This window comes from Neltuma alba, unplaced genomic scaffold (assembly GCF_004799145.2).
Source record: "Neltuma alba isolate B1F8T4 unplaced genomic scaffold, ASM479914v2 tig00011785_pilon, whole genome shotgun sequence".
NCBI classification, from domain to species: Eukaryota; Viridiplantae; Streptophyta; class Magnoliopsida; order Fabales; family Fabaceae; genus Neltuma; species Neltuma alba.
Genome location: NW_021636408.1, coordinates 94,639 through 112,935, shown reverse-complemented (window position 1 = coordinate 112,935; position 18,297 = coordinate 94,639). Strand labels below are relative to the sequence as shown.

Genomic DNA, 18,297 nt, shown 5'->3' with positions numbered 1-18,297 from the left:
TACAGAAATAAAGTGATATAAAATTAATATTGACCTTCTTGTAGGCTTGCTGATTGAAGTTTTATGCCTTATTCATTTCAGATATTGTTGGATTAGTGTGTATGTTTATAGATTTTGGGCCTTCAATCTGATCATGTCTCAAAATCAGTTGGTGGTTTTATATCTATAGTTAATTATTGTTTCGTTAAATAGATTGTCTCCAACGTAAAAAAGAAAAAAAATTACTGTAAATTTACTTTTTTCTGTAATGCACCCGGCAAGTGGATTTGTTGGGTTGAAAATACAGACACTGATTTGTCATCTTCCTCCATGTCAATATATTACCTTCGATTCTATTTTATATATATATATATATATATATATATATATATATATAAGAGCTTGTTGATAAATTTGAATAGATTAAAAAAATTAGTTAAATTAAGTATTTGTAATAAATACGTGTTGTTTTTTTTAAAATACTTTTGCTAATCATATGTATTAGCTTAAACTATTATTTGATAAAATATTTAACATGTGTAATTACTACAAGAACTATCTTAAAAAAATAGATAAATATAAGAGACAAATAAATTGAGATCTTATATTTAGAATCAAATTAAATATTAAACTAACTTTTATACTAAAGGTGGGAAGTAGTATCATGCATAATACTCCTCCGGTCCTTAATATAAGACATAATTGTTGAGTTAGTTTTAGTCCTAAATATAAGACTCATTTCTCATATTTATCAATTTTCTCTAAATTACCCCTATGGATACTTCCTCAATCATAGTTAGATAGAAGAGGGAGATAAGGTATTAAGAAAAACGATTATGGTGTTTTAGGAAAAACGTGTCGGATTTCTTATAATTAACTAACTTACCTAACTTCATTAATCTATTCAAATTAGTTAAATAGGTCTTATATTAAATATCAGAGGAGTAGTACTTTATTTCCAAGCTTCTTTGTTTGCGCAAGATTTCAATCCTCAAACAAGCCTCCGCCCTCCGGCAGTTACGAAAGCCCATCTTTCACGCTGTGACTGGGTTCGGAGGGACAATAAGTCGCCAACAACGAGTTTCACTTTTAGAAAAGCAGAGCATATAAGAAAAGCCTTTGTCACTCTCTATTCATTTTATTATTTGGATATGTTGATCCGTGGGATGTCAACTTTTCCTTCTCATAACGTTCTTTGTACAAATGTCCTCTTCATTCATCTCCCCTATTTTTTTGGATATGTTGATCCGTGGGATGTACCTTTTCTTCTCATAATGTTCTTTCCACACATGTCCTTCATCTTCCTTATTTTTTTATTCTTTTTTATATTATCAGACTTATTTCCTTCGAACACACGTTGTACATTCGCAAGAATTAGATGGGAGGCGAAAGAGCTTTTTTTTTTTTAATATATTTTTTTTAAAATTAAATTAAGACATTATTTTAATATTTTTCCCATTATTTACATTTATGACTAATGCTTATTATTATGAACACTCTTAACTAAGTTATAAATTTAATTATTTTATTTTTAAGTGGATACTAGATAACAACTGTCCTTGCTTACATGGATTAAAATGAGCCCATTAGTCAAACCAAAATTTGAAGCTTGAACCCACATATATATAGTTCAAATAATTAACTTAACTAATTTTCTTAATATTTAAAAATTAGTTATCTTACTTTTATACTAAGAATTGAAGGTAGTATTAAAGAGATCAGCTATCTTGCTCATCATCCATTTACCCATGTTTAAATGTCTAAACTATTAGATTCAAATGATAAGGTCCCAAAATAATTTTTAATTGTAAAGTGCGGCCGGATGATCGCAAATTGCAGTTACGAAGGTGCAAATAAATGGAGCTTCCCGGTCTCTGGGTTCTATGTATGCGAAGCCCTTTGTTGTGTTGGGGCAATATTATAATCTTTTTTATATAAATAAATTTTGGTGTTTTTTATTTCTAACTGCAAAAATATTCGGCTACGAATTTCTAGTGGTCTCTCTTAATAATTTCATGTTTGTGGAATTTCACTGCAACAGAAAATTGTCGAAATTAAGTTTTGCCGTTGGCGAGGCTTCTAAGTTCTCCATATGGTTGGGATTGATAGGAACCAGTTGAACAATCTATAGAATTATTAGTTGTTATTATTTCACTCAAACGACATCCTTTACATCTCAATCTACCGTTGGTTATATGTGAAAGCAACTCAGAAATATTATCTCATGAGTCTTAGTCATTTGGAAAATTCAAAGAGGCTGGATGTACGTTTTTTATTCAATTGAGGGAAACCAAAAAAAAAAAGGATAAAGTATAGTTTTAATTTTTAACCTCTTATATAAGGTTTCAATTTGGTCCCTTCATTTTAAAAACTAAACTTATAATTTTTAAGAACTTCAATGTTGAGAAAACACTCTCAAATGCTAACATATTAAGTTTAATTTTTAAAATAATTACAATTATTATAAAAAATTATATTAAAACTAACAATTTTAGAGTTAAAGAACTAAACATACACTTTTTAAAGTTAAATGATCAAACTAAAACCTTATACAAAATTAAAGGATGACATGTATACTTTAGTTTAAATCAAATAAGGGTTTTTTTTCTTCTTAAAACTCACCTATCCTAACCCTCCCTATATGAGGGATTACTCACACACCCAAACACAACACCCACACACACTTCCCCTGAGCCACATGGGGTTGGGTGATGCCATTTGAGCCAAAGCTCATTGGCATAATCAAATCAGGGTAGAAAGTAACGAGTGGAGATATTTCCGTTCATATAAATTAAAGTTACTAACCTCTAGCATAAGGAGCTTGAAATTATTATAGAAAGTCAATAATCTGAGTTTTTGTTACTGATTATGATTAACATTTCTAAAAAAATTCTGTAAATTAAGAAAATTAGATAATAAGTGCAAGATGGTTTAATTTTCTTGTTTTTATTAGTTTCCTATGGTTACTAAATCACTTTTGTTGCTCTGAACAATGCGTACGTTTTGTATGGCAAGAGCTTTTTCTGTGGTTATGTATATATAAATATCCATAATTGATTCTATTTAGTGAGATAAGACTTGTTATTATTATATGTATACACACACATTTAAAGTCCTCTATATATGTTTTATTAGCTTTATATTACAGTTGTTATTAAGAAAAATTTTAATAAAAGAAGTTTGAAATTATCCAATCTTAAATTAGGTTTAGTAATAATACTTTAATAGGATTTGACAAGACTGAACTTGCAAATAATAATACAATTTTGTAAAAATTTCTTATTTGAGATATAATAATTTCAAAAAAAAATTTGTGGCATGCTCCCTTGTTATTACTTGTCCAGATGCTTACAAATTAAACAGTCGCGTATCCACATTATTCATCCTTTTTTCTGTTTCTGTTTTTTTAAAATGAAATTCTATATATTGATCTTTATGTTATCCTAATTAATATATTTTTAATGCTTTATTACTATTAAATTTTATCACTCCGTGCAACTCATGGAACTTATTTTCTAGTTGTACTTAATGACTACTGTTTATTGATGTTTATAAACCTGACTACCTTTAACAAGGTTTAAAGAAACTGGACACATTTGTTTATGCGTTGACTTTTCTATGCATTTTATGAACACAAATGAAAAACGTAACTTATTTATAAGGCTTCATACAATAATTCACACTAATATCTGGTTCTTATTTCTACGAACGAAACTCCGGTCCATTAACTTGCTTTTCCCCGGGTTGGGATGCCTTCCTTTTTTGGCCCAAAAGATATGAAAGTTTCATAGCTTTCATATGAGGGTTTACAAGTGGCAGAAAGGCATAGAAGTACCATCGAAATAAAAATTTTAAAATAGTAACTCCTCAGCTCACTTGTAGTTATCTTTCCCCCTCTAAGTGATTCTTCCATCCCCCCCCCCCCCCGCCAAGCGATCCCCTCCCTAAGCGACTACGCCATCAATGCCTCATATCGCCTGTGGCTACCCTCCTCCCGCCAAGGACGTTTTTATTAATATACTATGAACAGTAAAAATACCTAAATATTATAGGACCTATTTAGTAATATACTCCTCCGGTTCTAAATATAAAACCTATTTTATAGTACAAATTGTATTATAAAATAAGTTTTATATTAAAAACCGGAATAATATTATATTTTTTAGAAAGTTGTTCACGCCCTAAACAACTTTCACCTTGACACCTATTTTTTTAAAATAAAAAATGGAAATCGTTTAGGCTTTGGACGAGTTCAGACTCTGCCACTTTCATATTGAGCAAAAATTACAGCTAATGTCCCCACTCCATATACCAAATGTATACACTCCTCCGATTCTTATTATAAGACTCTATTTGACTTTTTATTTGGTCCTAATTATAAGACCTCAATCCATTTTGTCTCTTATATTTATGCATTTTTTTCCAAGATAATCCTTCTAATAATGATAGTTTTAGCCAATATACTTAATTAGCAAGGATATTTTAGGAATGACAACACTTATTTATTATAAATAACCAACTTAACTTACTTCCTTAATCTCCTCAAATAAGTCAATTGGGTCTTATAATTAGGATCGGAGGAGTATATTATTTCTACTTAGTTTTCTTAAAAGTTTTAATAATTTAATAATTTATTTTTTACATGTATATTATTATGGGTACATAATGTTACTTTTAATTTAATTATTATATCATCCATCCAACCGAACAGTATGACTGATCTAATCATTTGAATTATGACCCATTAACTTCTTCGGTTTGAGTTCCGGTCCGACTTTTAAAATATAGCTTTACACTATTAAAATTTAGGGAGAATTGCAATTAGATTCCAAAGAAGAGATTTAATTATCCTAAAGTCCCAATAACAAGTAAGCAACATAAACTAGTTGTTTTAAAAGCCTAAAGTCCTAATGACAAGTGAGCAGCACAAACTAGTTGCTTTATACTATTAGCCTCTTCGGTTTGAATCTGGTCTGGCTTTTAAAACATTGCTTTATACTATTAAAATTTAAGGAGAATTGCAATTAGGTTTCAAAAAAGGGATTTAATTACCCTAAAATCCCAATAACAAGTGAGCAGCAGAAACTAGTTGTATTTTCTATACTGAAACATGTCGTTGCATGCTCTTCAATTGTTAACGGATTTTAGGATAATTAAATCCCATCCTTTGGACTTGATTGCAATTCCATCTAAAATTTACTAATTTAGACAGTTATTTATTAATTATTGATGTAATATCTATTATTGTTCGGCTAAAAAAAATTTTTCTAAAAAGCACCTATTATTGATTTAGTTGTTGTAAGTATCCTTAACCTTAAGAATTCCTCCACATATCAGAGCTCGTCATGCACAGCTTTCAATTTCGCTGACCATGTCTTCTAGTGGGCCCCATAACATTATTCCCTGTCTCTTGAGTCTCACCCCTTTTCCCAAATTTCATCTGCTCTCGGCTCTTTCTTCCCTACGCAAAGCCCTATTTTAGATGGGTAAAGACCATTATGACCTATAGGCTCTACTAACACGGATCTAACATTGTCCGCCCTTGAAGTGAGTAGAATTACATGGAAAAAAAGATGCGATGGTCAACTCTCTTTCATTATATTTGTTGAGATATTTGGGTAACAGTTGACACGGTGCAACAAACTATTTAGATTGGAATTTTGTTGTGGGTATAACAATGTCAATTCCTCTCCTGTGTAGATACGTTTTCTGAGTAGCTACCGCTGCACTTAAGGAAACAAAACCGTGAAGTGGTTATGACTACACCAAAATGAACAATATCTACAAGCGATACCTTAAGGTGGCTACAGCTACACTCTGGGACCTGGGAACACTACATTTAGTATCAGAGTCATGTTTGAGTCAGTGTGTTAGCAAGAAACTGGGCCCTAAGGGGGTGGATTGTGAAGTCTTATACTGACTAGAGAGAGGAACGAAGCACACATTATAAGGGTATGAATACTTTTCCCTCGTAGATGTGTTTTCTAGGTAGCTATAATTGCACTTAGAGAAATAAAACCTTGAGGTGGTTACAACTATATCAAAGCGGACAATATCTACAAGCGACACCCTGAGTGGCTATGACTGCACTTCGGGACCTACGGATGCTATATTTGGTATCAGAGCCATGGTCGAGTCGATATGCCAGCAAGAACACTAGGCTCTAAGGGGAATGGACTGTGAAGTCCCACATTGGCTAAAGAGGGTAACGAAACACACCTTATAAGAGTACAGATACCTCTTCCTCATAAATATGTTTTATAGATAACCACGACTACATCCAGAGAAATAAAATCTTGGGGTGGATTGTGAAGTCTCATACTGTCTAGAGAGGAACGAAGCACACATTATAAGGGTATGAATACTTTTTCCTCGTAGATGTGTTTTCTGGGTAGCTATGATTGCACTTAGAGAAATAAAATATTGAGGTGGTTACAACTATATCAAAGCGGACAATATCTACAAGCGACACCCTAGGTGGCTATGACTGCACTTCGGGACCTAGGGATGCTATATTTGGTATCAGAGCCATGGTCGAGTCGATATGCCAGCAAGAACACTAAGCTCTAAGGGGAATGGACTATGAAGTCCCACATTGGCTAAAGAGGATAACGAAACACACCTTATAAGGGTACAGATACCTCTCCCTCATAAATATATTTTCTAGATAACCACGACTGCATCCAAAGAAATAAAATCTTGAGGTAGCTATGACTGTATCCAAAGAAACAAAATTTTGAGGTGGTTACAACTACACTAAAGTGGATAATATCTACAAGTGATACCCTGGGATGGCTACAACTGCACTCCGAGACCTGGAGACGTTACATTTGGTATCAGAGCCAGGGTTGAGCCGGTGTGCTAGTAAGAATCCTAGGTCCTAGGAGAGGTGGATTGTAAAGTCCCAAATCGACTAAAGAGAGAAACGAAACACGCCTTATAGATGCGTTTTTTGGGTGGCTATGACTGTATCCAAGGAAACAAAACCATGAGATGGTTACAGTTGCACCAAAGCAAATAATATTTACGAGCGACACCCTAACATGGCTACAGCTACACTCCAAGACCTGAGGACGTTACATTTGGTATCAGAGACAGGGTCGAGTAGTTATGCCAGCAAAGATGCTGGGTCCTAAAAAGGTGGATTATAAAGTCTCATATTAGCCGGAGAAGGAAACAAAACACGTCTTATAAGGGTGCAGATAGCTCCTTCTCGTAGATGCATTTTCTAGGTGGCTACAGCTGTGCCCAAGAAAACAAAACTATGAGGTGGCTCTAACTGCACTAAAGCAAAATGATCATGCATGAAAGTTTACATAAGTTCTAATAAAATGCCCAAAATGATCATTCCCATAATATTGTCTTTCTATATGTTCTCTCTTAGAAAGCTTACCTGGATCTATTATCATAGAGAACTACATATATATAGGAAACATAACATAAGTTCTGAAGATGATAACAACATAATAAAAGAAGGTCAAGATAACAATATAATGAAAGAAGTTGGAGAAAGGGATATCATAAAGAACTAATTATAACGAAGTTCCAAAAGGGGAAGCACTTCCCCAGCAAGCATCTGTTCGGGGAGTAACTCTTCGTTGGGGCCTAGTATGTTCCAGGGTCTATACCACATGAGAACCACACAATAGTCAAGTAGTATCTTGCTATAGATAAGAAGGGAAGAACGTACGTTCATGCTTGTATTATAGAAAGACAAGAATACTGGACAGAAACAAAAACAAAAAGCGTACCAACACTAATGGAAACAGGAGGACACTCCCGTAATTCCTTCAAATCCGTGGAGATCCGTCTTTAACACAACGCAAGAAGGTCTGTCACAGGATACCCATCACTAAGTTATTTCAAAAAGTTGCATGGATCAGTAGATGATTTTGATGCGTACCGTGTTCACTCAATCGACGAAGTTCAACTTCACCCATCACTTCTCACCGCAAAACAACAGAGCAGAACTATTGTGAATGAATCTGGAAAGGCTTAAATGAAATTGCAAACAAAAGGACACATATGTACCCGGGAAAAAAACAAAAAGGAAAAGAAAAGATCCGTGGCATAAAACAAGAAAACAAAACAACACAATCTCTACCAAAATCAAGTAAGCCCACAGACCACAGCCGCTATAAGCAAAAAAACCTAAGATCCAGTGCGGTGTTGACCGAATGATCGGTGGACAGTAAGAGAAGTGTTAGGGTTTTGGGTTTGAGGACATCGACTTACCTCGCAAACCGTAGATCTTCTTTGATTGGAGAGCTAGCGTACATCCAGGAGTGACACAATAATGGGGAACAGAAGGAGTGGGCTGCCTTTGGAGAAATAAACGATCGATTTTTCCTATTTTTCGCTTCACATTGTTTATATATATATATATATATCCACTTTGATGATCCCCATTTGGATTGATTTATTTTAATTTTCCATTTTTGGGCTTTAGGCCTAGAACTTTCAAAATTTTTTTTGGAAAAAAAATTTGATGCGTATCCAGTACCTTTAGGCTTGGAGTCAATACTTCAAAACCGATACTCTAAAGAAGTTTTTAGGAAATTGAATTTTATTTGCAATATTAATCTTTTTATTTCTCGTTTCTTTTATCATTTTCTTTTGAAACAAAAATTTAAATTTTCTTAGAGAGTACCCTTATGTTTTCAAAACTAGATATCATGTTTATTTCCCAATATCATTTACCATGAGGACATCTTAGGCTTCGTACCAAAGAATTGGTGAAAATATCAAAATAGTTGAAAAACAAATGTTAGGATTAAAAGTAATATTTTCTACAATTATGAGTTATCAAGTGAAGAAATCTATCTAAATAAAATGGAAAGACTAAAAACTTTAAAAGCCTTCATGATAATTATAACATTATTTTTTTATCTCAATAATTATAACATTATTAACATACGAAATAAAAAGGCTGTTTTTCCAACAAAAATAAAACGGCATTAATCCATAAGCATGTATAAATCAAACGTAATCTAACAAAACAAAATTACCAAAATGCAAATTTATTTTTTTAAAATTCAAAACAATGTTGCTTCACGGTAAATGAATAAAATATAAAATCCAATCTAGGCTCTGTTTGGATAGCACCCCAAACCATGGTTTGGGGAAAATGCTACCCAAACAGCCTCCAAAAACCAAAACCATGGTTTTGACTCCAAAACCATGGTTTTGGAAAAAGCAAAATTTTTTTGCTTTTGGAGAAAAAAGGGAGAGTGTGAGGGCCTATATGATATGTATCTTGTTATTTTTTTTATAAACATATTTTTTATAAATATATTTAATCTTATATTTTATAAATATATATAGACATTAATTATTTATTAATTATATTATCTTATGTATTATTAATTATGTTGGTAAAAAACATATTATTAACAGTTTTATTTCTTCAAATTAAAATATATCATAAAATCTATTTTTTCTGTAATTATCATATTAACTTATATCTTTTTTTTAGTAATTTGTATATATAAAAAGTGCTTCTGATAACAACTATCCAAACACTCTCACTTCTTAGAATCACTTTTTTACAAAATCTATTCTTCACAGAATCTATTTTTTCCAGAATCTATTCTCCAGAATCACTTTTCCAAACCACAGTTTGGTTTCATCCAAACACACCCCTAGTCAACCCGTCCAATGTCTTAACTGGACTGATTAAGAGAACAATTACTGGTCTAACGATAGTCCATCCGCATTGGGTTTTAATGATACGCTCCCTCCGTCCTTTTCAAGTAACATAGGACTCCATTGCATAAATAAAAAAGTTAGTTAAAAACAATAAATAGATAAAAATTAAAAGTTTTTTTTTCCAAAAAATCCTTATTTATGGGGGGAGAGAGTATAAGAAAGAGAATAAGAAAATTATTATAATAAAGAAAATTATGAAAGAGAGAGAATGTGTAATAGAGAGAGATAATAGTTTGGAAAATAAAACAACAAATATATTGAATATTAAAATAAGTAATTAATGGGGACAAAATAGGAAATCTGTTACAAAAATTTAAGACAACTTACAAATGTTGCTTATATTTAGAGATAAGAGGAAAATAGTAGTTGTTGCTTATAAAAAAAGACGGAGGGAGTATAATGAAATCAATGGCTCGAGAATATGTGTGTCAACGTTATTGCTACATGGATGAATTTCAAGCGATTAAAAAAAAAATACAGATTTGCCATATCGGTAGATTTCAAGCGAAATATACATAAATATTTTTAAATTAAGAAAATAATTATTCTAATTATATAGAATGAATTTGAAATCCTAATTAAAAGAGCTAAGACTTAAAAGGATCGGCTCTTTGTAGCCCGCATACCATAAAATTATCATATTATTAAAGTCAAACAATAATTGTTTGATACTTTGGAGCTATATTTTGTTGAGATCAATGTACCTTCTGATTGGCGTGCTCTGCAATGCAGAGTTAATTGTCATCTATCAACTCAACTCAACTCAACTCAACATTTAACAGAATGCCACAGAATGTTTAGCTGCTTTTATATCTGTGGGAAGATAAGTTGTTCTTGCTTGGGAATCTAATTCTGAATCAACTATGAGTTTCCTTGAAATAGCTTCAAGATAGTTGGCAATTCTTTGACATTGCTTCTTAAATATCATCATGCTGGACGTGTCCTTTTTGAAATAGCATGGCATCCGTCTAGTCAATACTGATGAGAAAAAAAATCTTATGAGGGGAATCAGAATTTTGCTGTGCTTTTTATGTTCAACCTTCTATACCATGGCACCGTTATGTAGGCATCCTAGTAGAACTGTCACTAATAGAAGGAAGGTTTACTGGTTTAAGGAATCAAATTAAACAAGGCATCATCTTCCCAGTGGTCTTCACTTACATTCTCAGTCTTTGTGAGAGGGCTTATTTATTCGTTTCTTTTCTTCCCCTGACCATCAATTTAAAAAATAAGAACTTTTCCCTCTACTCTGTTTACAGGATCCTGATGATCTCAAATATCTTCATACAATTACTCCTTCCCAGCTGTTGACTCCTAGGAATAATGCCACAATTGCATGATTGTCAGCCATGTGATACTGATTGTACATATTCCTGAACATTCGCCCCAAGATCTTCAGATAACTCTCACATTTATGCTTCAGCAGTTTCCCTTAGCATTCCATCTTGTTGGACATTACTGTGTGAATGAAAACTTCAGACATTATAGGCCCTGTCTTCAGATTCCCAAAGGGGTGTGTCACTGACAAATTAAAATTCTATGTATTCAATTAGTGGCCAAGAAATTGGGAGAAGAGCTTAGATGACCACTGCAATGGGACTAGAAAACTCTTTTGAACTGAAGTTTGTCTAGTCTTTTCTGTCTTGGGAGGTCCTCCGTTTATGTATTTCTCTCTCTTCTTTCTAATAAAATTAGTTTTCTATGAAAAATAAAAAGATTCAAGGGTCTGAATTATCTGATATATGAGTAAAATCAAGGGGATTTATTGTTCTGCACCGTTCTTATATTTTCCTTTTGAATGTTATATTGATTTAGTTTCCCTTTGTACGGGTATTACGGCAACTCAAATTCTGTATAGTTGGCAGAGTCAAAAAGTATTTCTAGGATGCCTTGTCATGCTACCCTTATTATTTTGCCTTAACTATTATGTTGGTCACTTAATTTGTTATTTGTTTCAATCTGGTCTTTCAACTTTCAATTTTTACCATATTCGTCATCAAGGACTATTTAGGAACATCATAACAAGCAAGGGATCATTTTGATACACTAGAAAGAAATGAAGGGACCATTTAATGTTAAGGGGTGACTACGATATGAATTGAAAATGAAGAGACAAAATGAAACAAACCAGTAAGTTTAGGGAACCGACATGATAGTTAAGTCTTCCCCTGTTAACTAATTGTTTGGCGAAAAATCTTTCCACACTGTAGCTCTTGGGATGAACTTTTCAAATATTCCTTCACAACTGCAGTTTCATATGAGTGCGCCTAATGTTGGACAACTCATTGATTTGTTATCTCTATTCCTGCTGAAGGTCATGATAATTCCTTTGCTTACGTAATGTCAGAATGGACTAAGCAACAAGGCGACCATCCTTCAGCTGTCTTTTCGCAATGTGATTGGGGTGTTGCAAATTGAGAACTTGTCACTGCATGCGATTTCTTGAAGAGGATGGTTTTCAGTGTTTCTGATACTTAGAAACGACTTATGGTGTGTTTGAATTAACAGTGGTAGAAGAAACTTTTTTATACTCTGACTCTTTCAAAAGTCAGTCAGTATGATATGATTTATATTTGAATTGACATTTGCAGAAAAGTCAATTTAACAAATTGAAACTTGTTTGAATGAAAAGTAAAATAATAAGTTTGGATGTAAAATGATTAAAAAGACATAAGCTTTTAAAAAAATATATTATAGATATATAATTTGATAAATTTAAAAATATTATAATCATAAAAATAAAAGGAATTAATATATTATTGAGAAAAAATCTGTAAATACTTAAACATATTTAATTAGATATATTTAATAAATAAATATATAAAAATTACAAATAATAAAAATAATAAAAATCAAGGTAGCAAAAAATGTAACAAAAATCTCATTTAATAAGAGATCATTTATAAATTATAACACACAAAATAAAAAAAAAAAAAAAAATTCAAGGGGGGGGAGAGAGAGGAGAGAAGACTTGTTGGCAGAAAAAGAAGAGGGTAAATATGAAAAGTGTGTAATAATGGGTTGCAAAAAGTATGGTGACATAAGCTAAAAGTCAGCCATTCAACCTCTTGATCTTCTCATGCAACCAGCTAGGAAATTCAGATTATATATAATCTTGGGGTTATGTAGGCTTATAGGTTTCACATAGTGATAAAATAATTTTTTTGGGCTCGTGTCTCTGATGGTCAACTATCTATGCTATTATTGCCCAAAAAAATTATGCTATTAGCCTATTACATTTCCATGTCCAAATTGAAGTGTTAATTCAATCACTTTCTTCTTTACCTGCATGTATTGCCTACTGCCAGTAGGAAGGGTCTGCAGATACAGAAAGTCAGAAATATTGTTTTCAAATTGCCATCATAACATTTGTTGTTGCCAATATGGGCCGAAGCCCATCTTCGAATTTTAATTTTAATTTTAATTTTAATTTCCCCTGTATCTCTCCTTAATTAGTGGCTGCTGTTATTAGATTTTATTAGCATTGATTTTCTGCTTTTTAATCTGACCTAGCCTTTGACCAAAAAAAAATCTGACCTAGCCTACACCCTAGGATCAGACCCTATTTATGTACATATTTTCATCGAGTAAATGCAAGTTTTTGAGACATCAACTGGAGTTAAAACTTAGAAGTAACATTTTTTTATACCAGAAGATCAGACTTTTAACACTTTCTGTGTCTATATCAATGGTCTTTTAATGTCAAATGTCAATTCCGACAGTTATGAAAGAACTTTTTTTCTAGTAGTAATAATAAGAAAAAAAAAATGTTATTGTATTGAATTGGTAGGTAGTCTAATATTCGATCTTTAAATATAAAAGGGTTATAACTTAATGATACCAAAAAAATTTTATTAATATTTTTTAAACGTGATGTTGGGAATTTGGATTTTTTTTATGGAACATATAATATAATGGTTGTGTGAATTATAGTAAAAAATATATAAAAACTACAATATTTGCATGTTTAACACCCGTGAACTGAATAGGTAGGTGCATTAATTTTCTATCTTTAATATAGGACTTTATACTTAATATTTAGTGCACCATTGATGATTTAATAATAATTTGAAGTTGCTGGAAAAAATAATAATAATATAATTTGAAGTTAGCGGAATTTCACTGCACCAAATTCTTGACAATGAAGTTATATTTCGGTATATGCATTCAGGCAAAAAGAAAAAACAAGGAAAGAAAAATGGTGTCCGGTGCGACAGGGCAAAAAATAAAAGGAATATTAAGAATAACGTTTAGAAAAACGTTACGATAAAAAAGCACTTTTCGACAGCTCGCTGAGAAATTGGCTTAAAAGTTCGAACTATGCGTGTGCCCAAGTCCAAAGCGTGGGAGTAGATTCTAATTTCGACAATTTCAAATAACCTAGGGGTGTTTGGGGTAATCTAAAAGTGCTTTAAAAAAAATATTTTTTTCGTAAATTGAGATAAATTCTTTTATATATTTATTTTATATACCTTAAAAACACTTTTAAAAAATGGTTTTTACTTCTACCAACACCATTTTAAAACAAGTTGATCCATCAGTTTCAACATCAAGAAAGGGGTGGGGAATGCAATGCCTTATTTGGTTAACTTATTTATTATTTTTAACCAATTTTAATTAATTATTCGTTATCTATGAATCAGTTATTTGAATCTTATAATAAAAACCTTTCTTTCTTTAAACCCCTATTGGGCTAGTGGTCCGTATTTTCCCTGTTGCAGATAATTTTGGGCCGCATGGATTGGACCGGACCATTTGAGAAGACTTGGACATTTGGGTTTTATTCTAGTTTAAATTTAATGATGCAAATCTTTTGTTCTGGGCCCAAATACGTCATTTAACCCATTTACAGCATTTGGGAGTAAAAAACACACCCTTAGAATTGAATTATTCAGCTTACAACTTTTGAGTATCAAGATATTATCAAGAATAATATATTGAAGCTACGGAACCAATACATTTCTCCTGGAAGCTTCTTAGAGTAATTAGAGAATTAATTTTAATTATTTAGTGGATCCAGATTAATTAAAATCAAACCAGGCATATTACAAAGGGGTAACACTTTGTCATTAATATTTAAAATGTCTAAGAATAATCTTAAACACCTTTACCCTAGCAGGAGCAAGGCTGTATAAAAAGCGGAATGATTTTTTTTTTGCTTTTTTTTTTTCATCATCAATACCGGAATAATAATCTATATAGCAATTACAAATATTAATAAATATCATATCACAACTATTGGTTTTATTCGAGTTAATTTTAATGATGCAAATCTTTTGTTCTGGGCCCAAATACGTCATTTAACCCATTTACGGCATTTGGGAGTAAATCACATCCTTAGAATTGAATTATTAAGCTTACAACTTTTGAGTATTAAGATATTATCAAGAATAATATACTGAAGCTACAGAACCAGTACATTTCTCCTGGAAGCTTCTTAGAGTAATAAGATAATTAAAAAATTAGAGAATTAATTTTAATTATTTAGTGGGTCCAGATTAATAAAATCAAACCAGGCATATTACAGAGAGATTAGGTAACACTTTGTCATTAATATTTAAAAATGTCTAAGAATAATCTTAAACACCTTTACCCTAGCAGGAGCAAGGCTGTATAAAAAGCGGAATGATTTTTTTTTTGCTTTTTTTTCATCATCAATACCGGAATAATAATCTATATAGCAATTACAAATATTAATAAATATCATATCACAACTATTTTTTAATTATGGTTCATTTCTTGTTAAATAGTAGTAATTTTCCCTGAAAAAACAATAGAAAATTATTGGCCCAACCATTGAGGGATTCATAATTCATTATATAAAATATTTGGAATAAAAACCCAAACTACATTTTCAGAAGTAATTTTTGGTATATGAAATAAATATATAAAAAATTATCTTAATTTATAATAATAATAAAAAAGAGTATTTCAGGAACCCAACACCACCAAGTGCTTTTATAAGTGCTTTTGTGAATACAAACAGCCCCTATGCTTCAGAGCTGAGCTTTCAGCTAAAGTTTCGAACTCAAAAGCTAAAGCTTAGCCTTCGTCGATGGAGGTACTCTCAGGCTCGGCCGCTCACCGGAGTCCATTACTTAGCCGAAAGTCTCCTCCCTTTGAGACAACCATTTTCTGCTCTTACTCTACCCACTCGTCCTTTAAGGTCCCTCCTCTTCTTCAAAAGAAAAACTTTTTTTTTTCTCAGCATTCATTCATAACCAAAGAGAGTTGAGAGTCTTAGGATAACATCAAAACTATAGTTTTATAAATGTTTTTACAGTATATGAAATTAATATTGAAAGTTTTTTTCGATTTCAAAAAAGTGCTTCTAAAAAAAATATAGATAAAAACTAAACCATAATTTCAGAAGTGATTTTGTGATTTACAAAATAAATATATAGATGAGTTTGTCTCATTTTACAGAAAAATGCTTATGAAAGCATGGTTTTACCAAGCACATCTTTGGAAACGCGCAAGCAGCATACCAGCGTTATGATAGTGCCAACGGGGACCAAAGCTGCTATCGGTGGATTCGCGGGCGACGCTTTGCCGGTTGCGCGTGCCCTCTCCAACGTTGTTGATTGCCTTATCACTCACCCTAATGTATCTCACTTTCTTATCTAATACACCCAATAAACTGATATTTACTAATCTGTCTTAGTACGATGTTAGCTTTCTTTTGGCAGTCGTTTCACATTATTTGGTAATTTCATTAGTAATTAAGGCAGATTGTTATTGTATAACATAAAATTTACTCTTATTTGAGACTATGGCTCTTTACCTCAAGGAAATGGAAGTGAAAAATTGAGACTTGAGCTCATGATGCCTAACAAATGCAAGCGAAAAGTTGACATTGATGTTATTATCGTTGATGTTGCTGCTGCTGCTGTTTTTGTAGTTTTTCCCTTTGATATTTGATATCGTAATTTTATTGGCATTTTGACAACTAATGTTCTTGTATGCCTTCTTATCTGTCCTCTTTCATATAAATTATTGTAGTTAGCTATGACCTATCGAATTTACAGGTTCTTAATGCAGCAATGCTCTACTGGCCCCTGCCAAATACATTATATGTTGAAGGTTATGCTCTACACCACTTCGCAGAAGGCTTATGGGCATTACAGCTTGTTCATCAAAACCGGGTATGCCTCTATGGTGGTCTTATTGTGCTGTAGCCTTAATTAGCTTTGTCATGTGGTGTTAAAATTTTAGTGGTGGTTTTTTCCTTATGCCATTTTTCTTGTACTTCATATGAATTATATGTTGGACTATTATTCTTTGTTCTTATACTTCATATGAATTATATATTGGACTAAAAGGGCTTCCCTTGGATTGAATGTTGTAGAATATATTGTCACTGACACCCCACTCAAGGTATTCAGAACCCTAGTATCTTGATTTGCTTAATGGTGTGGAAATTATGCAGCACAAGGTCCATGCTCAGCTTGACAATTAAGCATTTAAGTTTCAACTATGGCAGCTATTTCTCTCTTTAGAGGGAATCTAGAAGTTCTATAAACCATGGGTACCTCAATGAAAATTAATGGCTCTGTTGGTGCTGGACATTCTCATGGCGTCCATTGTTATCAAATTTATGTATAATGCCATCTGTCTGGAGACCGTATATAAATTTATTTCACAAGCAACTATTGCACAGCTTTCTGGCTGCATCTTTCAAAGTTGTCCAGACAACAGATCAGATGCACGTCAAGCCTTGGATTTGGTGTGTGAAACACTATGGACATCACTAAATGAAAACATTTCAGGATATGGTTGCATAGCTTTTGGCATATTTTGTGTCTTCTGTGTGCACTCTTTTGCATTCTAAGTATTATATTTAGTTCAAGATTCTGCACATTTTATCCATGTCTTTAGTTGAACGTGCGTTAAAAGAATTTCTCAAATCTACTGATCTTAATATGTCTATTGTTCTTACTCCTAGCATGTAGCATGATGATATCTGAGTAGTTTAAATTGCCCTGGCATAGCTAGTTCTGATTTCCAAGTGGTCCTTCCAATACAAATGCAATAATTTCACTTGGATCCAATTTTACAGGTAGAGAAGTGGATTGATCCAGAAAATGGTCAATCAACAGGGAGGATTAAACGGCCAGATTCCTTACTTGGAGCTGTAGAAACTTTAGTGAACCAGTCACAAGTGAATGCCATTGCTGTTGTTGGAAGTTTTCCGGATGATGATATTGAAGAAGTGGATTACTACTGGCTGGGAATGGTATGGCAATAATCGTTACTGGACATAGAAATGTACTAATGGCAGTGGATATAATTTACTCAGTTCTGCAAGTGGTATTAGGCTAAAAGAAATTCTTGACGCTGGTTGACTGCTTCTCTTTCTCTTTTTTAATCCTTGTTGCCTCTCTTTCATTGTGAAATTACTCACATAGTCACATTTCCTTTCGTCATTTTGATATTTTCAGGGAATAGACAATTTGGCCGGTGTTGAGGCAGTTATTAGCCATCTGGTTGTTAGGACTTTTCAACGTGCACAAGCTTCCTTTTCCCCTTAGCCCGTCTCTATGCCCAAAATCAGCTGCCAAGTAGGTTGGTTAACTCTTAGGCAGTGTTTGGTGTGTGGAAAAAGTTTGT

General features: G+C 32.5%; 1 protein-coding gene across 1 annotated transcript; it reads left to right on the top strand.

Annotated features, from left to right (window-relative positions):
* The first annotated feature begins 16,131 nt into the window (after positions 1 to 16,131).
* On the top strand, positions 16,132 to 18,218 carry LOC114717987 (uncharacterized lipoprotein syc1174_c-like). The gene is made up of 4 exons (XM_028903235.1): positions 16,132 to 16,293; positions 16,716 to 16,832; positions 17,747 to 17,923; positions 18,129 to 18,218. Exons 1-4 carry the CDS (start codon positions 16,132 to 16,134, stop codon positions 18,216 to 18,218), a joined length of 546 nt encoding a protein of 181 aa, XP_028759068.1.
* The last annotated feature ends 79 nt before the right edge of the window (positions 18,219 to 18,297 follow it).